This window comes from Tachyglossus aculeatus, chromosome 24 (genome assembly GCF_015852505.1).
Source record: "Tachyglossus aculeatus isolate mTacAcu1 chromosome 24, mTacAcu1.pri, whole genome shotgun sequence".
Taxonomy (NCBI): domain Eukaryota; kingdom Metazoa; phylum Chordata; class Mammalia; order Monotremata; family Tachyglossidae; genus Tachyglossus; species Tachyglossus aculeatus.
Window position 1 is genome coordinate 16,496,140 of NC_052089.1, and position 21,390 is coordinate 16,517,529.

General features: G+C 40.2%; 1 protein-coding gene across 6 annotated transcripts in view; it reads right to left on the reverse strand.

Annotated features, from left to right (window-relative positions):
* CADM2 (cell adhesion molecule 2) overlaps positions 1-21,390 on the reverse strand; it is an 861,189-nt gene that overhangs the window by 210,298 nt on the left and 629,501 nt on the right. For all 6 annotated transcript variants that reach the window (XM_038766108.1, XM_038766105.1, XM_038766103.1 and 3 more), the window contains one exon: positions 4,103-4,252. In XM_038766108.1, the coding sequence (XP_038622036.1) occupies positions 4,103-4,252 (150 nt within the window). The remainder of the gene's footprint in view (positions 1-4,102; positions 4,253-21,390) is intronic.

Below are 21,390 nucleotides of genomic sequence, written 5' to 3' on the forward strand. Positions count from 1 at the left end.
TCACAAAGACACGAGGCTTAGGAAACAATCAGCAAGATGATGGAGTTTATCATAACAAATAAATTTAACCTTTTGTATGATAAACAGATGACTGAAGAAATGAAACCATAAACGGAATTAAGATTTTGGCAGAGCTGTTTGATTCTCTCTCCATGAGAACCTCATTTATAAGTTGGAAAAGTTAAAGCCTTGACATACAGATTTATACCCACAATGGTGTCTGCTGCTATTGAGCTCTCAGAGATGTTCTGTTGGGTGACAGTGGGCTTGGAGCAATTTCCTTCTTAGATGCTGGGAACAAGGGGGTTGATATTCAGAGGGCAGCAAGCTGAATCAAGAACCAGGAGGAACCAGTAACTGCTACTTATCATCCCATTACATTTGTTGGGTGCTTGCTGAGAATCAGCTGAAACTGATCACCCAAGTCAATCCTGTAGCCTCACTGTGATCACCGAATATGTTCAGAAGCTAAGACGATGATTTTTATGCCAAAGATTCAATTGCGAGGTCATGCTGCTTGCATGTAATCATCATCATCAATTGTATTTATTGAGCGCTTACTATGTGCAGAGCACTGTACTAAGCGCTTAGAGCACTGTACTAAGCGCTTAAAGCACTGTACTAATGGACAAAACCATGTTACAAATGTGCTGTAGAAGAATGAAGCAGGTGGGGCAAGTGACCTATGTCGCACTGCCTTCTGGGTGGTATTAGACTGTATATATGTATATATGTTTGTACATATTTATTACTCTATTTATTTTATTTGTACATATCTATTCTATTTATTTTATTTTGTTAGTATGTTTGGTTTTGTTCTCTGTCTCCCCCTTTTAGACTCTGAGCCCACTGTTGGGTAGGGACTGTCTCTATATGTTGCCAACTTGTACTTCCCAAGCACTTAGTACAGTGCTCTGCACACAGTAAGCGCTCAATAAATACAATTGATTGATTGATTGACTGATTGATTAGACTGTAAGCCAGGCTGTAGGATGGGAGGCCTGTGGATGGCCACAGTATGACAAATTCAGTGGGCACAAACCACAGGCTCCTCTCACTGTCAGATAATCAGGGAAGAAGCTTCTGAGGATTTGGGCTAGCATGACAGGCCTATATGATAGCGTATGGATATCTCCATGCAAGTCATCACCAACACTGCAAAAACAACTGAAGTGCAGGTCCCTCTGGATAGGATATTATTTTCTCCTCGGTACCTGAGCAATGCTCACCTGAGAGGCCAGGGCCTAGAACAGATTCACTACCATATTTTTGCAGACAAAGTTTACAAAGCACATAGTCTCACCATCGGCAGCAGAATCTTTCAACCAAAGGACAACCCTACCACGGATAGGTCAAGACCTTTATTGAACTTCCCAAAAGATGAGGAGAAAACCAGAGGAAATAATATGAGAGCGATAAAAGTGACTAAAACTGAAGTGTTGGCAAATAGATTCTACAGAGAACGGTTAAGGAATTTGAATTATTTAGACAGAAGCAGAGAAGCCTGAAGGACTTCACTGTCTTCAAGAATATGACAAGGATTTTATGGAGAGGATGTGGACCAGTTGTTGGCCATTAGCACTGAGGACTGGGTAAAAAAGCAAAGCTTTAATGAAAGCATGGAGAGGTATTTGTTAGCCACATGGAACCTCGACTATCAGACTAATAAAAGTCGTGATGTTCCTTTCCCCGGAGGTTTTTAAGGAAAGTTGAGACATCCGTTAGACTTGAAGGATTTAGTCGTTCAGCTCTCTATTTCAAAACTTTGTTAGCAATGGGAAGAGATGTTAGGAAATTGAAGTTAAAGAGAAAATTGTCATTGCTTGTTTGCCCTTCTCCAAAATTGAATCCCTGCCTCTTGTAATCATACTTGGAGTACTGTACACCAGAGATGCACATTTTTGAACTAGAATAAAATAATCATAATCATATGAAGCAAACAACTAGCATGCCTTTGTAATCTTCGACCTTAAAGCATTCCTAAAAATTCCTCTATGAACAATTCCCCTGGTATCTATCAAAGTCTCAGAAGAGAGCTTTAAGTGTGATTGAATGGGTTTTCTATGAGATCTTCTGTTTTCTGTTTCAAATACAAATTGCAGGTGTGTATGCCATTCTCTCTGGCCACTATGGCTAAGGTAGTCAATTATATAATTAATGTAGAAAATTCATGTTCATATTTTAAAAGCATAATCATTGAAAGGGGCTAAATGAAGGCTTAGAGATGATTCAATTCATACTGAAATTATTACATGCTCAGTCAAATCAAATTTGTATATTTATACAATTTCAGAAAAATGAAAGCACCTGCAATGTACTGCTGTCAATTATTTATCTTGTGTGAAGCCTTCAAACATGCTCTCAGTTAAAAACAAATGGTATATAAATGATACCACTGCAAACGAATTATGGGCCCACAACAAGAAACCATTTTTGCACCAGTGAATCCACTACTTTACTAGCTGAAAACATCAGCTTTCGTCAGTTACAAAACTGTGTTACCCAGGCCAATTCACTATAATCACTGGCATAGATACCAACTGTTTTCTAAGTATTACCATCATATCATATATAGTACACACTATAAGGTATATATGATATACCATATCATATGGTATATATCAAATGATTATATGATATTTATACATCAATATGGATAAAAAGTTGAATCTCAATTTTTAAATCAATCAATCGCATTTATTGAGCGCTTACTGTGTGCAGAGCACCGTACTAAGCGCTTGAAATGCACAATTTAATTTAATTAATTTAATTTAAAATGCACAATTTAGTCATCGTATATGCTTAGGGAACAAGCGGTGCCAGGTACTTGAAAATTCTGGTTATTTGGGTGTTTGGACTATCCAAAATGGGGCAGAAAGCTCTAGCGACTTCCTTCCAGAAAGAACAAAGAGTGGACAGCAGGAAGAGCAGAGTGCTACCTGGTGCTGTGTTCAGAGAACTGTTGGCTGACTAGATTATGAGATAGTCTCCTGCATAAGGCAGTTCTGTTTGTTAATCAAATTAGCTGAACAACAAATCCTGCAGCCTAGGAATATCTATGTGGACCACTCCAAGAATAGTCTATGGAAACCACTCCTAGAATAGTCTATGCAGCTACTCCAAAGGATCGATTGAAGATCGAAGATGGAAAAGAATCTTTAAGATCCTTTTAGTGAGGAGAGAGGGAGCTCACTGGCAGAAGTTGTAGTGATTTGAGTCACATTAGCAGAGATTTTGCAGAGTGACTTATTGCCGAGTTGACTCAAATATTATAAACTTCATTACAAGGGATCAAGCAGCCAAGATTACCCTTGTAGGAAGGATGCAACGTGAATTTTGGTTAGTATAATTTTTCGAATAGTAAGAAGCCAAATAAAACACGTGTTACTGAATTTCATAAACTATGACTTAGCCATAACTTTTAGAAATGCAACCTTGAATGACATTTCCTGTGACTTGTACCTCAAAGCACTACGGATTTATTTGGTTGTTCTACCTCAAAACTATGTATTGCATAACTAGGAAAATCAAAACAATTAATACAAGTGACCTCGATTTTAATTAGGTAGCATATCCCATTTCACTCGATCAGAGCTCAGTATTTTGGGCTTGACTAACTACACAGTGGTAACTGCTCAAATACATTTTCTTTCTAAACCCAGTCAAGAGGAACAAAGTTCCTATTAAAAAGCAAACATGATTATTTAAATATTGTTTTCAGTCTTATCAAAAAGAACTTTATCCATATTATGACAGTGGAAAGGGCAGTTTTTTTTTTTCTGGGGGGTAGGGTATACAAAGGATATTTCAAAAATAGAAACAGGGATAGCGGCCAATGGACAGAAACAGAGGGAGAGATAGAGGCAGAGGATTTGCAAAAAAAAAAGAAAACAGAATTAGAATTGTTCATTTTATGAAAATGTAAATATCTAGTTATCTGCATCATTTGTGACTCACAAGCTAAATATTTAATATGTATAAATACAAACAGCAGCGGTTTGGTAATCAAAATGAATAATTTGTGTCATCTCAGGGAAATCAATGTATTGTGATTAAAATATTTCGGGGTGTGATTAAAAAATTTGAAAGGAATTGTACTCACCTTTCTTGTCGTCAAAGTACAGGGTCTGTTGAGCTGGATTTGACCACTGGAGGGAGGTGTTATCATTTTGATCAACCCTGCAGGTCAAATTTGCTGTTCCCCCTTCCACAACTGTAACATTCTGCGTGAGTGGGAACTGTCCTTGGCTTCCTGAAGTGGGGACAGGAGGAAAGAAAAAAAAAAAAAAGGATCATTACAAGGAAGTTTTCTAACAGCATTTATAATCTTCCTCCAGGCTGTGCAATCTACTTGACATTCCAAAATTCTTTTTGGAGAACAGCAAGACTCCACTGGAAAAAACGACAATCAATGCGAGTGATTTGCTGCCATACAAAAATATTTTCTAAATTACTTTCTTCCTTTTTGTTCTGGAATTCTCCCAAGTGTCTGGGTATTCTTAAATCCCCATTCTTCATCAATGGATTCTTCCGGACCCACAAAAATATTTTCTAAATTACTTTCTTCCTTTTTGTTCTGGAAGTGTTTGGGTATTCTCCTTAAATCCCCACTCTTCATCAATGGATTCTTCCGAACCCAGTGCACAGCTGACATGGAATTGATGACAGATATCACTAATGTTCATTTGTATTAATCATCCATAGCACAGTTTGCACTGCACTATGCTGTCTCTGTAGATAGACAAATTTTTGACATTTGTTGCATTTCTTGGATTTCATATTTTAATATTGCTTATTATTTTAAACAACTTTTTTTTACACAATCCATGGCAATTCTGTCAAAAAAATTACAAACTACATAGGACAAACTACATTACAGGAAACTGAGTTAAAACATTCTGGCAGACTGGTGACATATATGATGGGAGAAGAGGGGTTTGCTAGAGGCAGATTGATGAAACTATTATCTGAGCAAGGTAGTTCATTAAGTCAAGGGTAATTTACATATGAAAGCCCATTATGATACCTTAATCACACCCATGAAATGTATTTCTATTTTCTTCTTTAGTTTTGTAATGACTCTATCATTACTACAAGTACCACTTGATGTTATGGTAGAGCTACTGGTGCAAAAAATCTTATTAATATGAAGGCTGTTGATTGGCACTGTAAGAGACAGAAATACCCAAAGGATAAGATTTATTCACAGGCCTAAATGTTATAAATATAAAGAATCATGCCCGTGTTATATAATTAATCCAATCAAGTGTGAGAGCACTGAAACCAGTCGCTTTGACCCATGTGAGAGCAACATATCTGAGTCACCATGGCTACTTCCCAAGATACTTACTTCCCTGTAATCTTTTGGGTGGAGTTTTCAAATTGGGGTTATGAAATGTCTGGAATAAATTCTTTGAGAGTTGACTTGAAAGTCATCAAGAGCAAGAGTGAGATGGATTTTGCCTTCATCTGAGGTGACCTCTACCAGGGAAAACACTGGAGAACCATTAATCTTATGCTCTGATAAGAGGGGAAAATAGTTTTATAGACAGGGGAAAGATAGAACACGATAGAACAACTGCTGGAAGATCCAGATTATTAATTCAGAAAAATAATCACCTACAGAAGTATTTGCATTCCTTTTGTCCTGCTTGCTTAGCAAGAGCTTTTGGTACTAATTAGGTGGCTTAAACATTTGTGGTTTTTCTGAACCTTTTAACCCCCGAAGTATAGTGATATTATTTATAATTATAAATATAAGCACTCAATTACAAGATAAAATAACGCTATCCCTTCATTTGAAGAGAGAGAGGAGAGCAGTGATCCTGAACTCAGTCTCATTCAAACATTTGCAGAATAATTTCAAAACATCTGTATAAGAAAATATCCTTCTCATTTCACAGATGGGTAAACTGACACTGGGAGGTTAAGTGAACTTCCCCATTAGAGCAGAAAAAAAAAATCAATGAACCATTCTGGGCCAATCCAAAAGTTCCATATTTTGAATTTTTTTCCAGAGACTACTAGGCCATAATATTTTAGGCATAACTTGTGGGATCATTGCTTAAGAAGGCAAAGGGAACAGGCATATAGAAGTACCAGATAATCCTTGCTTGCAATACTCACTGAAACACAGAGTAACACAGATGCCAGAGTAACACAGCTTCAAATACAATTAGTATTGATGGGAATATCCCTTACACTTAACAGAAAATCCTATCATGGGCCAACTCAGATACCAATAGTATTCCACTGGGCTTACCAATGTTCTGCTCAGCTCTCCTCTTGGAGCTAGGCTAAAGCTAAACATATGCCTTCCACGGAGTGGGGAGTACAAGAAACAGACACCCCATATTAGATGTGGAAGTCACACTTTTGGGGGCTCAGCTCAAAAGATGGAGATCGCTAGGGCAGGTCTAGTTAGGAAACTTGCTTTTGACTAGAGTGGCAGGAGAGAACCCTTAACTGCCTTGGGGATGGCAGGGTAGCAGCCCAGGCTACTGCTGTCATGGCAGAAGAAGAGGACAAAAAGTATTCAACTGTCCCATTTAAACTACTCCTCCTTCATCCAATCCTCCGGTTTTTTTTTTTTTTCAGCAGAGGCAACTGCAGCCATTAATGCTGCTGCCACTGGCAGCCATCTCCACCGCAACTAAAACTGACCCTTCAGGCCATTGATGGATGCTCCTGGCATGACCAGAATCAGACCATCTGGTTGAGCCAGAAATCTCCATCTCTTTACACAAAGAGGGACAGTTCTGGTACAACTAGGTGTTTGTGGTTGCCACTTATTTCCTGCCATCATCGCTGCTCACAGAAATCTGGGCAGGAATCCCTGCTCCGGCAGACACCCAGGCCTAATGGCAGGACTCTCTGCTACCACCATCACTTGGACCCCGCTTCTGGGAGTCCAGCCAGTGCACTCCAAGGGGTGGAGACATCTAATGCCTGCCAGCAGGACACAGGTGGCAGCAGAAACATTGAGAGCAACAGAGGTAGAGTTAAGTAGAATATGTGAGTGTATACATTTTTCCTCATCTCCCTCTAGTTGTTCCCTCCTTTTCTATGTTTCTCACCATCCCACCTTCTTTTTCTCTCTGCTTCTTGCTGCCTTTGTCTCTTTTCCTGTCTTTCCTTCCTTTTCACCTCTCACCCTGATGTTCACACCACCCAGCTCCATCCCTGGCCCAGTGAGCTCCCCAAATCTGGTCACCTTTCAAAATGAAAGAGACATGATAGAATAACAGGTGTGCCTACCTGGAATTTTGTAAAGCAATACTGACTTTGATTTAAAATCAATTAGGATGAAGTGGCATTTGTAGACAGAGGTAACATATATTGAATTATGTTTTTAGAAAGAGAGATTTGGAATGACTCTTTTTACAACATATACTAGAACCCTCAACTCTCAGGGACCTGTTAATACACCCATTCTTTGGAGTGTGCCCTAGGAAAACTGGATTTTTAATTCTCTCCAGAGATATAATTACAAACATCACTTAATGCCCTTTCAGGGTGGAGGAGTAACCATCTTTTCACCTTTTCCAAACCACATCTTCTACACTGGAGTCTGGGCTAACGTTTGACTGCCATGGCCATGGACAGAGTGGGCATGATGATGATGATTATGATGCCATGGTCATCTCCTTCAGTCACCTACTTTAGTGGATTTTTATTTGGCACCAAGATGGTCCACACATCGACTGAAGAATTTGGGTGTGCTTTTCCTCCATTCAAGCACCGTGCATCCAAGCTAAGTGGATGATTATAGAAGCAGGAGCAGTGACAACAAAAAGAAGGAAGACTAATAAAACCCAAGTAGCAGTGACCCTGGAGGGAAGAGAAGGATGATGGAACAGTGGCACTGAAGATATTATGAAATTGGTAGCATCAAAGCAGTCTGGAGAGGAACAGGGTAACTCTTCAGTCCAGCTGAGTCACGTCCAGTGACAAAGGGAAGTAAGTTGGTTTGGGCCTTGGGTGCATGGCGATGATGAGGGGAGTAGGCTGCGATGAACCCCAGAGATGGGAAGGGGAATGAATCTGGCTTGATTCCACCCGAGGGGTGGATGAGAATATACAGAATGGGTGCAGGGTTTGGAGGGAGAGAAGACGGTAAGCACTGTGCCAGGCACAGTACTAAGTGCTGGGGTAGATACAAGCTACTCATGTTTGACACAGTCCACGTCCCACACCTGTCCACATGTTGTGTTCTGTTGTCTGTCTCCCCCTTCTAGACTGTGAGCCCGTTGTTAGGTAAGGACCGTCTCTATATGTTGCCAACCTGTACTTCCCAAGCGCTTAGTACAGTGCTCTGCACACAGTAAGTGTTCAATAAATACGATTGAATGAATGAATGAATATGGGGCTCACAGTCAATCCCCATTGTACAGATGGGGAAACTGAGGCACAGAGAGGTTAAGTGACTTTCCCAAGGTCACACAGCAGACAAGTGGCAGAGCCAGAATTGGAACCCAGGCCTTTCTGACTGTCAGACCCATACTCTACCCAATAGGCCACTCTTGGATGCTCCATTTGTCCTAAATGTCTTGGGGTTTTTTCGGCTATGACTGGGTGGGGAGTCTCTAAAAATCTCGAAGTACATAAAGCCCCGTTTTTACCACGTCCTTTTCTCTCAGTTTTTCAGTCCCTTAAAAATTCCCGAAGTAGATCAGGTTTTATATATTGTTTTGCAAAGCCCTACCTCCCATTCAGACCCAATCTTTCTCTCCTAATGTCTAAAGTAAAGCTGGCCCCTATGATCATTGCATGACCCCCATGCTAAGATGTAAGGGAATTTCCTGAGTTCAAAATCCATTCATTAGAGCACTCATTCTTCGTCTCACATTTGAACTGCCTTAACAGTTTTTGTGGCACACTTTAGTAAAGGCATCAGAAGCAAGTTCTTGAGTGTAGGGAAAACCGATCTGTTCCAGGCAAAGTGCCAGAACACACAGCTGAGAGGATCATCAGTGGAAAAGGCAGCCTGAGGAGGGATCTCAAAAGCCAACGGTATTTCCAGAGAAGACTTAGGCAACCCGATGTGAATTTCTGAGCAGGCACTATGAAGCCTGGCTCTGCCTGCGGGAACAATGCCATTGAAAGCCTTACTATATCCTGGATGGTTCATGAAAAAAGGCAATAGCTTCCTCTAATGCTCCTCTCCAGGTCAAGATTAAGTGTGGGTCATACCAGTGGATCACTGCACACTGCACATGAGTGCTTGGTTACTAAGAGCAATAATCACTGGAGATATATCTAGTCAGCCAGGCAGAGGCTGAGACATCATGGGAGTTACAACAGTGATTTTCACGGGAAAGGATCAAGTTGACTGCAGCTATCCACAGCTAAACCCTACCCCATTTTGTTTTCCTGCATAATTTTGAATTGTAATCCTACTCCTTTCATAGGGAACTGTTTGCTTTAAAGAAGAGGAAAAGAAAAAGATCTGAGAGAAACAGTAGGGCCTAATTAGAGAAGCAGCATGGCTCAGTGGAAAGAGCACGGGCTTGGGAGCCAGAGGTCCTGGGTTCAAATCCCGGCTCTACTGCTTGTCAGCTGTGTGACTTTGGGCAAGTCACTGTACTTCTCTGTACCTCAGTCACCTCATCTGTAAAATGGGGATTAAGACTGTGAGCCCCATATGGGACAACCTTATCACCTTGTATCCTCCCCAGAGCTTAGAACAGGGCTTTGCACATAGTAAGCACTTAAATACCAAAATTATTATTATTAATGGAAGGAGCACAGGCCCGGGATTCAGAATCCTGGGTTCTAATCCTGACTCTGTCAGTTACCTCTTGTGTGACACTGGGCAAGTCACCTAACTTCTCTTTAACTCCATCTCCTCCCAGGTCTCCCCCCCGTTTAGACTATGAGTCCAATGTGGCACAGGGACTATGTCTGACCTGATTACTTTGTATCTTCCCTGGCACCTAGTACAGTACTTGGCACACAGTAAGCACTTATAACCAAAAGCAGTGACTTGCCCAAGGTCACAAAGCAGGCAAGTGCTGGAGGTGGGATGAGAACCCAGGTCCTCAAACTCTCTGGTCCGTTCTCTTTCCACAGCTGCTCACCTACATTTGAAGCTTCAATGTCCCTAACCCAACACCTCCACTGTCACTTCTGTTACTTAATCTCCACTTCTAAAAGACCTCCTCTCTCCTCCTCACTGTAAGAATTCCTTTTTGATGCTATCTCATTCTGTCAGGACTGGGCACACCTTCAGCAACACCTGTTATCCTCACCTTTCTGCCCAGACGCAGTGGAGCATGGCCATCATTCTCATATTGCCTTGCCAGTTTCCATAGAGATGAGAAACACTTGAGAGGCTTGTGCTCCACAACAGCTGCCAGAGCCAGGAGGGGCTGAGGCAGAGCTGGCGGGCAATGGGTCTTAGAAGGCCAGGGAAGGTTGGAAGGGCTTCTTCCTCCTGATAGCAGAAATGATCAATGCCAAACTGGCACCTGCAATCCTGCAGGCCAGATCCTGGGGCTCACTAGGGCCATTGTGAGCAGCTCAATGAGCTCCCGGCTTGGGGAGCAGAGTTTCCCCTGGACCCAATATTTGGCCCTAACCCACTATATACAAAAAGCTTTTTGAGATTTACAGCGACTCTCACTGCTCCTAACCTGCACTGCATAATTTTGTTCTGGTAACTTCACCTCTTTTTCCATTCCAGGGTGTCTCATTAAGGGTTTTGGGCCCCTCACCAAAGGGTGAGAAGCCTTAGACTTGTGTCTGACCAGGAGACTAAGTTGACCACAGAGTTAAAAAAAAAAAAAAAAGAATACCATGGACTGAATGATAAAGAAAAAGATAATACATTCAGTCATTTAATGGAGGATGAGAATGACTGACTTCTACTGGCTAGACCTAATGAGTGATTTGGAAAGCATTTTTTAAAATTCAAAATTTCCAAAATCACAAGTCAATTTCACATTGCTTTTTTTTTCTTCCCTTTCCTCTTTCTGCCCTTTTTTTTTTTTGACACAAAACAACGATTAAAAGACAGTGTGGGAAGTTTATTGCTATGATGCTACTGGTACAGAGAGGGAACTAAAAGAATCTCTCAAGTGCTCATGTTCTTAATGTATTTGAAGCCAACTTTCAGATCAAGTATTAGTGATTAAATGAATTCAATATTTTTGTCAGTTTTCTCAACCTGGAATTTACTTGTGAGCCATTTATGTTTTAAACAACACTAATCCGCAGAAACCAAATGTATCACCCTCTTGACAAACCTGCTCAAATCAAGCATTAAAGGTTCACAGTGGGAAGTATTTACAGACTAATTGAGCTTTTGTTCTAAATAAAGTCAATCAATTTACAAAAGAAATTGATATGTACGCCCGAATAAAGTGGAAGAACTGTTTCCTTCAATTATCTTCTTTGATTTCAGAATCAGAATAGAAATCCTGCAGAACCCCCTAAGGGGGAATCTAATCAAACCAAAGACCCTTCTTTAGGGAGAACTGAATGCCTAAATCCTCAAAAAGATAGTTACCTGTCTTTTCTTAAAAGTTAGGAAATTCAAAATAACATCTTACAAAATTCCTTTGTATGAATCCCAATCCCTCTAGCCCGTCCTCAAGAAAAATGGAAAACAGCTACAAACCACTCCTCTGACAACATCTCTGCCTGTACAGCTCTAGACAGTGGATTAAATTTCTTCTCAGACTAAGTTACTCTGAATCATCTCAACTTTGTTGGAAGACCTACTTCAGCAAAAGAAGAGTATTTCCTATTTTCAAGTGCTCTGAATCTCATTTAAATCACAGCACCCCCAAATGGGGCATACTTTTCCAATGAACACCAGAATGTGGAGAGTATCTCGTGTTTTAGCCGCTAATTTTCTGTTACATATATCCACCTCAGATGTCCCTAGTTACACTGGGGTAGGTTGGAATATGGCTAGTTCACAAAGGGACACTGCTGTATTGAATTTATTAATAAATTATAGTATTTTGTAAGTGCTCATTATGTACCAAATATTGTACTAAGGCTTGGGGTAGATAAAATTCAATCAGTATAGTCTCTGTTCCACTTGGGAATCACAGTTCTAAAGGGGAGAGAGAACAGGAATTTAATCTCCATTTTCCAAATGAGGTAACAGAGGTATGAGGAAGTTAAGTGGTTTGCCCAAGGTTCCACAGAAGATAAATGGGAGAGCAGGGATTAAAACTCAAGTCTTTTGACTCCCAGTACTGTACTTTCTCCACAGACAGTTCATCTCCCTCCTATATATTTAACATGGGACCTATGCAAAAATCTTAACCAGCCATCTCTTTAGAGTGTAAACTCATTATTCATTCATTCAATCATATTTATTGAGCGCTTACTCTGTGCAGAGCACTGTACTAAGTGCTTGGGAAGTATACTTATAGGCAGAGAATGTGTTTACCAACCCTGTTAACATGGTTATATTGCATTCTCTCAATTACTTCGTACAGTGTTCTGCACACTGCAAACACTAAATAAATATGATTGATTGATAGAGCCCTAAAATAGTTTAGGGGTAATGTTAAGGTTTGGGTTCTTCAAAATCTCATGCGTAAGAAGAGGACCTTTAAAATCCAGGTGATATTTTGCTTAATCAGACACCATGGCAAATAGTAGAGGAAGCATGGATAAATTCGGTTGTTCCAGGAATTCTAGAGAGCAGCAAAAAGGAAGAGGAAGCTAAGTCCTATTTCGAACAATTTTCAATAATGCTCCTATTATCTAGTGTGACTAGTAACAAAACCAGCCTTTGCCATAGTAATAGTCGACTGGCACTCACTGGCAGAAGTTCTGTTGTCACCATAGCAGCTGTTGAGGCGGGGGAGGTTGTATATAGCTATAATTCTATTTATTCTGATGGTTTGACACCTACTTGTTTTGTTTTGTTGTCTGTCTCCCCCTTCTAGACTGTGAGCCCGTTGTTGGGTAGGGACCATCTCTACATGTTGCCGATTTGTACTTCCCAAGTGCTTAGTACAGTGCTCTGCACACAGTAAGTGCTCAATAAATACAATTAAATGAAAAGAAACCCTCCCAAATGCCTCCCTCTGACCATTCCATAGAGAGTCTGGGAGGAAGGGAGAAACAGCTCAGAACTCTGCCTTTTGGTCAGTGCGTCTATACTAGAAGCACGATTGAACATTAGCAATTCCAAAACTCCCACAAGCAGAGAATTACGCCGGAGTTGTCTTGAGGGAATGTGCCCTCTATAATAATAATAATGATTTTGGTATTTGTTGAGCGTTTACTATGTGCCAAGCACTGTTCTAAGCGCTGGGGAGAATACAAGGTGATCAGGTTGTCCAATGTGGGGCTCACAATCTTAGTCCCCATTTTACAGATGAGGTAACTGAGGCCCAGACAAGTGAAGTGACTTGCCCATCGTCACACAGCTGACAATTGGCGGGGCTGGGATTTCAACCCATGACCTCTGACTCCAAAGCCCGGGCTCTTTCCACTGAGCCACGCTGCTTCCCTCTCCTCCATGCCCTTGATGCACCCATGGGAGCAGAGGTTTACAGACTGCTTTCTTAATGATTCAAATTTATCTGGGGGAATGCTAAGACCGTAAGATCTTTTTTTCCCTTCCAGACCTACACAAAATCAATCCTTTTCCATCTCTACATATGCATCCAGTATTTCCTCTTTAGGCACATTCTCCTGAATTTGCCTAATGAAGCAGATCCTGAAAACAAATCAAGAAGTGGTTCAGATGTGAATAAGACAAATGAATTGACTTGATTAATCATTTTTCCAAATCAAACTTTTTCAAGAAATACGAAATGAATTTAAATCTGGTTTTCATTATTTCCCCCTGAACACCTAAAGCTCAAATTGAATGGCTAAATGACAAAAACCTTAGAGAGGAAACCTGCTCTAGTGAAATTTACAATCCAAATTTCAGCCAAGTTGAACACAAAACAAACACTGAACCTTTTAAGGTTTCTAATGGTAAACACAGCAAACAATTTCTCTAATATAGTGTAGTCAAGGCAATGATAAAACTCATTTGACATTCCTATTTTCTTTGATATAAAGAAGACTCATAAAGGTCCTGCACACAGAAAACACCCAGATGCTACTGAAGCAACGGTGTGACCAATCATCCTAAATTGATCGAGAAAGTTTCAAAATGTAGGACTCTCAGAATCTCTCTCCTGCTTATACATAAGCTAGAGAAAGATCAGCAAGGGGACAGCAACAGTCCCTAAATGGCCCTTGCCAAGAAGTGAAGCAGAAAGGGTTAGACAGCATTCATTGTAAGAGGCAGTTCCACATTTTTTCTCTTTATCTTCCTGAATGTGTATGCACAGTCCTCCCTTCTGGGGGCTGCTTCTAAACTCCTGCAGAATCCCTAAAACCCCACCCAGCACCGTGTTTGCAATATGGTCAAGTCAGTTTCCTCACAAGCACATCACAAATAATGATTTTTTGTCAGGCCAGTGAGTCCAAGTGTTCTCGCGGACTACACATTTTGTCCTTTCGCAGTAAGCACACTTTCTTTAAGAGTCATACGACAAACATTTTTTTGTGATGTGCAGTGGGTCAACACTCCCCCTCTCTGCTCCAGCATCCTTCTCTCCCACCGCTCCCTGCCCTAAATGAGCAAGGGAGACAAAGGAGAAGGATTGGAGAGAAAGAAATGGAGTTAGTTTGGAATTTCAGAGTGCGAAAACAAGACTTTCATGGTAATTACCATGCATGCATACAGTCACTTTATCTTTCTGGAATGCTGTTTGACGGGTCAGTGAGCAAGACCTAGAGCTGACTAGCTTTCCTTGCTAAGTGATGAAAACCTGAAAGGCAGCCGTCCAAGAGAAGAGAAATTTATGACCACAATCACAGACCAAGTCACAGGGAAGCTCAATCACTTAACTAGGTTCTAAATTGAGATGTCAACCTGAAGGAAATATTCCGGAAAGGAGCGCACAGATGGTATAGCTCTTCAGAAGGCTGAATGAGGAATATAGTATTAGCTTAGATGATCAATCATCAGAAGAATAAAGATCGGTTAGGTGGGGCAGAACTGTTTTAAGGTCTAAGTATCAAGGAGATATTACATATGTGAAAGCCAGCAAGGAAATGAGACATACTCCTCATGCAATGGCAACATCAAATATTATGGCTTTGTTAAAAAGGCAAGGAGTTAGAACCTGGAGATTTCAGAATCCTCAAAATTCATTCCCTCCCAACATTCCAACAGCCAAGCAGAGTGGAAAAATTCAAACTGCAAACTTAATCAGCACTCTTGCAAATTAAATGAAGGACATTTAGCAAAACATATATATCTATTTGGAGAGCTATCAGGTATTGGAAAGCTACTGAGAATCCTAAAACTTACTAAGACTCTCAGACACAATAATCAGTCATATCACTATTTTTCTTCCTGACTTTAAATAGATGATATAGTCCAACATCTTCCTTCGGAACCTTTAACAGCTTTTGTAAAATGGCACGGATAGTTTAATGATAGTGGCCAAAACTAAGATGTCTATTTATTAACATATCTATCACACGCTCATTTTTTGGAAGTTAACGAAAATGACCTTTCAGAAAGAATTGCAATTAAAGATTCTTGAGTTTGAAATACATTTCCATAATATCTATCTTCAATGCAAATATGAAGCTCCAAAACTCAATTTTGGCTGTCTGATTTCCATTTTTATAGGCAATAGGGCAATATTTGCTTTTATTGTGCTGGGTAGTAAATGTCAATTATGTGGAATAAGATCACAAATATCCCAAACTTACAACCAGCCCCAGAGTCTAATGCCATTTTACACCACTAAAAGCTTTTGGATGTATTTAAGTGTTCCAGTATTTCATTTCTCATATATTTAAGTATTATGGTGCATGAAGCGAAAAGGCAGCAACTAAGATGATTAGAACAGAAAATTTCTGTAAAATGAATCTTTTCATTGTATCAGATTTATCCAAAATAAAAAGAAATAAAGAGATGCCACAATGTTTGTCACACCCCGTAAATCCTAGGTTATCTCTTAGACAACTCATTACTGACTCCTAAATGGGCATACTTATCGAATGTCTGCTGGTAATCCATCAGGCATTACAGGAAGCTGTATTGAACATTGAGAAGAGCAAGGCCACTCTCAAATAATTTATAAAACAGAGGAGCCTGATTATTTGGATGAATGGAACTTAGCTTTGCTGACATTCTCAGACTCTCCTCTGAAAATTTTAAATTGGCAGAAAACCTGTGCCTTCAAACCATGCTGTATTGTCTCAGAAGGCTTCCAGTCACTAACAACCCTGGACTTCAATGTCTTGAGTTCAATCAGTAGTAAATAGGAGAGGGGAAGGTTTTACAACTAACAGCAATAATAATAGTTGTGGTATTTGTTAAGCACTTATTACATGCTAGGCGCTGTACTAAGTGTTGGGGTGGATACAAACAAATCGGGTTTGACACAGTCCTTGTTCCACAAGGGGCTCACAGTCTCAATCCCCATTTTCCAGATGAGGGAACTGAGGCCCAGAGTAGCAAAGTGACTTGTCCAATGTCACACAGCAGAGAGGTGAAAGAGGCAGGATTAGAACCCATGACCTTCCGACTCCCAGGTCCGTGGTCTATCCACTATACCACACTCCTTCAAGTGCTTCTGCTGATGTGAGGGTTACATTTACAAACGTTCATTCCTTTAGCAATTATAGAACAATTACAGAACACCAAATGATAGAATTTATTCACTCTAAAGAACATTTGTCTCTCTTTCAGAGGGGTTCTTCCCTCCTTGGATCTTGAACAAATTCTCTCCTTTTTTCTTCCCCCCCAATCTACATTAAAAATTTACTCTTTCCCTATGACAGTCTGAATGCTTCCTCAGAATAGGGTCCCATAAAATAGTGTGCCATCTTCTGGCAGATGAGCTTCAGAATGGGTAATTCTTTCGTTGCATTTGTGGTAATTGTTAAGCTCCTCCTATGTGCCAAGCACCGTATCAAGCACTGGGATAGAAACAGTATAAGAGGCTTGAGCACAGAACACATGCCACAAGAGGTTCAGAGTCTGAGGAGCAAGGAGAACAGATCTCTTTCGTTCATTCTGATGGTCGAGGAAACAGGTCCAGAAAAGTGAAATGACTTGCCTAAGATCACACAGCAGTCAAGTGGCAGAGTGAAAATTAGAAGTAAGGTCTCCTGACTGCCAATCCTGAGAGTCTTTTACATTAGGCCTCATGACTTCAGATTGATCAATAAATTGCAACATTTAAGTCAAGTTAGTAATTCCCTGAAGGAGCCAGGCTCCCCAAATGTGCAGAATACGGGGTTAATTTGATGCATTTTTCACTGTTTGATCATTTCTGCATTCACAAAGATTTCATTAATGGTGATATCACCCATCTTGTCAATGTTTATATTCTTTGATGTTCAGACCTTTTGTAGTGTCTCATTAGATCTAGGGAAACACTACTCTGTGGGAACAACTGACAACTGCAGTAAAGGCCCAATATTAAAATAAAACCGGATATGTTTTATAGATTTGCATAAGAAAATCACCTGAAGAATTAAGAGTATGTGAGGAGGGAGAGGAGCTAACAGATCTGCTGAGCTACTAGCATCATTTCACTGATCATTCGCAGTGAAATATTGAAAATTATAGACACCAGGTCTCAATTTACAAATGAAAGAAACCTCAATGTTTCCTTAATTCTCCACTGTATTTTGGCTGAGAAGATACAGGTGAAGTGGGTACACTTGGAGCCATTTATTAAATAAACTGGTAATGCAAGCAACAAGCAAAGCAAGCCAGGGAATGCTGTTTCACTATGATGAGATTTCTATTCCCAGTGGTCTGGATATTGGGTTCTCACTGAAATCATCAGCTTCATTGATCTTAAATAGCATAGTCCAGAAGCAATAATTGGGTGGCCCAGTTATTAAAGTGTTGAAGTGCTCTTCCCTGTAATAGCTGTGCAATGTATTTATGGAGAAATAGGAGTAGTATAGTTTGGCATTTATATGCAAAAACAGTTTTTATTTGACTTGGACTACTTTCATATTGCATTGTGCATATTGGATCTGAACACTTTTTGTGTTCTATTAAAAACACTTTTTAACTGTAGATGTTCATTTTTTTTCCAAGGGGGTATATGTACATAGGATTTTAAATGATGTAACTTCCTTGAGAGCAGGGATTGGGACTACCAATTGCATCGTACACTCCCAAGCACTTAGAACAGTGCTCTGTACAAAATAAGAGCTCTATAAATACCATTGGTTGATTGACTGATAAGGTTACAATGGGGTATGGGAAGAATCACCAAGGCAGTGAAACATATACAAGAGATTTGAGGGAATTTTGATATACAATAACTTGATCTCTTTTGGTAAATTTAACAGCCTCTTGCCCATGGTCCTGAAGGTATCTACTTCTACAGTAGCCGTAATAAGGTGTCACTCTCCCTGACAACTGGGGACACAAGATACACATGTTTTTGGCAAATATTTCCACTGTCGCAGACAACAGAAATCTCGTTGGTCTTTTCCCTTCATACTCAGAGAACATACATATGCAGCTTGAGATACATTCACGCTGTGCCTCTCACTAACATAACAGATAAGATAATGCCAATTAACCTTGGTGCTATCCTTGACTCATCTCTCATTCAAACCACATATCCTGCACAACGTCATTAAAGTCTGCCCTTTCCTCTCCTTCCAAACTGCTACCTTGGTAATCCACGCACTTATCCTATTCCACCTTGATTACTGTATCGGCCTCCTTGCTGACCTCCCCGCCTCCTATCCCTCCCGACTCCAGTCCATATTTCACTCTGATGCCCACATCATTGTTCTACAAAAACGTTCAGGCCATGTTTCTCCACTCCTCAAGAACCTCTAGTGATTTCTCATCCACCTCCGCATCAAATAAAAACTCCTTACTTTCCTTGCTTTAAATCACTCAATCTCCTAGCCCCCTCCTACCTCACCTCACTGCTCTCATATTACAATCCAGCAGGCACACTTCACTCCTCTAATGCCACCAGCACACTTCACTCCTCTAATGCCAATCTACTCAACGTATCTCAGTCTCGTCTATCTCACCGCTAAGCTTCTCACCCACATCCTGCCTCTGACCTGGAATACCCTCCCTCTTCATATCTGACAATTACTGTCCTCACCTTCAAAGGCTTATTGAAGGCACATCTCCTCCAAGAGGCCTAGCCTGGCTAAGCCCTCATTTCCTTTCCTCCCACTCCCTTCTGTGTCACCATAATTTGCCCCCTTTATTCACACCTCCCTCAGCCCATCACTTATGTAAATACCATAATTTATGTATATTAATGTCTGTCTCTCCCTCTAAACTTCAAGCTTGTTGTGGACATGGAATGTGTCTATCAACTCTGTTATACTGTTCATTCATTCATTCATTCAATTGTATTTATTGAGCACTTACTGTGTGCACAGCACTGCACTAAGCGCTTGGGAAGTACAAGTTGGCAACATATAGAGACGGTCTCTACCCAACAGCGGGCTCACTAAACTATACTCTCCCAAGTGCTTAGTAGAGTGCTCTGCACACAGTAAGTCTTCAATAAATACAATTGATTAACAGTTGCCAAGTCTCATGAAATAGAAAATTGCAAACCTAAAACATAATATGTCCAATAAGCAGTTCTAGAAGGCTGGAGGACTGGATGGGAGGGTAGTGAGCAGCAACGAGCCCGTGCTCTGGGGGGTATTGAGGTGGGCAGCAAGCGGTAGGGAGTAGGGGTTTCAGGAATGGTGGTGCACATATAAGCCTGTTTTTTCGAGACATATTTAAATGAACCCCAAAATGATACAATAACCCAGCAATGGGCTTCAGCCTATTTCTATGAAAAATAGTAATTTTCATATTGGCACACAGATCAATTAATCCAAACAGATTTGTAACTGCCTTTTTGCTGATTTCCTATTTGAATGCATCCAGACTTTCTCCATTTAAGCTCTTAACCTCCAGGCTAACCAATTCTCGAGGGGTGTGATGGATCTGGGAAATGCAGCAAACTTTAAAGGGTATATTTCCTCTTCAGTTTAGCCTTGCGGAAACTTTTTAAGTGAATTCATTAAATTAATCTACCAATCTTGGGGGTTATTTTTCAAGTCTGGAAACATCAATTCCTTCAATATGGTAAAAAGTAGTTTTTATGCCACTTACAGAAAACACTGCATTTGAAAGCACTTCATATAGCCAGTCCTGCATTCCCCAAAGTGGGTACTCCCATGCACCCAAGGTCACAGCATTTCCTGAGACTGAGTAAATGTTTTCCAAGTAGGTAATCTGGCACTCTGTAAACTCCCTGAACACATATGTGTACCTCCTACTGAACATTTTTGAAAGATAACTAAAGGGAACAAGTGTTAAGTGGAAGAAAGTCTTGATGCGTATCAATCTGAGGGTCCTTTAAAGCAATCATGATGGGCCAACAGTGGAGGAGAACAACGGGTGTGGTTTCACACTACCACGACATGGAGAGCTATTTCACTGTACGGTAATGTCCTCAATCAGCTCCAAAAGCTGGAGTTTGCCGCTGCTCACCAGAGGTCTTGTTTTCATTTGTTTCTATGATTACTTTAGAAAGGGCATGTCATTTTGAGTTAAAGTGGCAAGGCACAAGTGGTTGAAAAACTTTTGGCAGTGCACCGAAATATCTTCTATTCATGCCCCTTGTGATAGGCAGAGTTAAAAAAGACAATTGTGCATAATATGCAGATTTCTAGAGTGAAGTACTCAATTGGGCACATTTTCTTTTGTTCGAATTTACAGAAACTTTAATTTGAATGCTTTGCTAGGCTATTGTGGGTATTACTAATTCTCTGAACGGAGAGAGGAAATTTGGTTGAGAAAGTTGGCAAGTGTGGACATGAGTTAGAGGTGCGATAGAGATTTAATTTCCTACAAAATAATTCTCTACAAGCTGTGCAAACATGCTTTGCTTAAACAAGGAATCTAAATGATGGAAATTTTACATTTACAATGAGACCCTGAATTCCCTGTTTTTGCAGGGAAGCTCCTTGAAAAATGTCATAAGAGCCACCTATCCTTGTTTTTTAGAATTAATTCAATGATATATAATAATGAAGCCTTCCCAATGTTAGGAAATATTTAAGCACTTTATATTGAAATGCATATATTCAATACACTAATGGATGAGACTTCAATCTTGTCCTATGTAATCCAAAAAAGGGAATATGTGTTCTTCTCGGATCAGACCAGCAGCCCTATCTTGAAGTTTGTTTTACGATGTTGGCACAATTATCCCAGTCATATAACTTCAATTTAAAATTGATTAATTATAATGTAATATTCATGAGGTACTTTGTGATCCTCAGAAAAAGATAAAGTATTACCATAATGAGCCTTGAAAATGGTTGACCAAA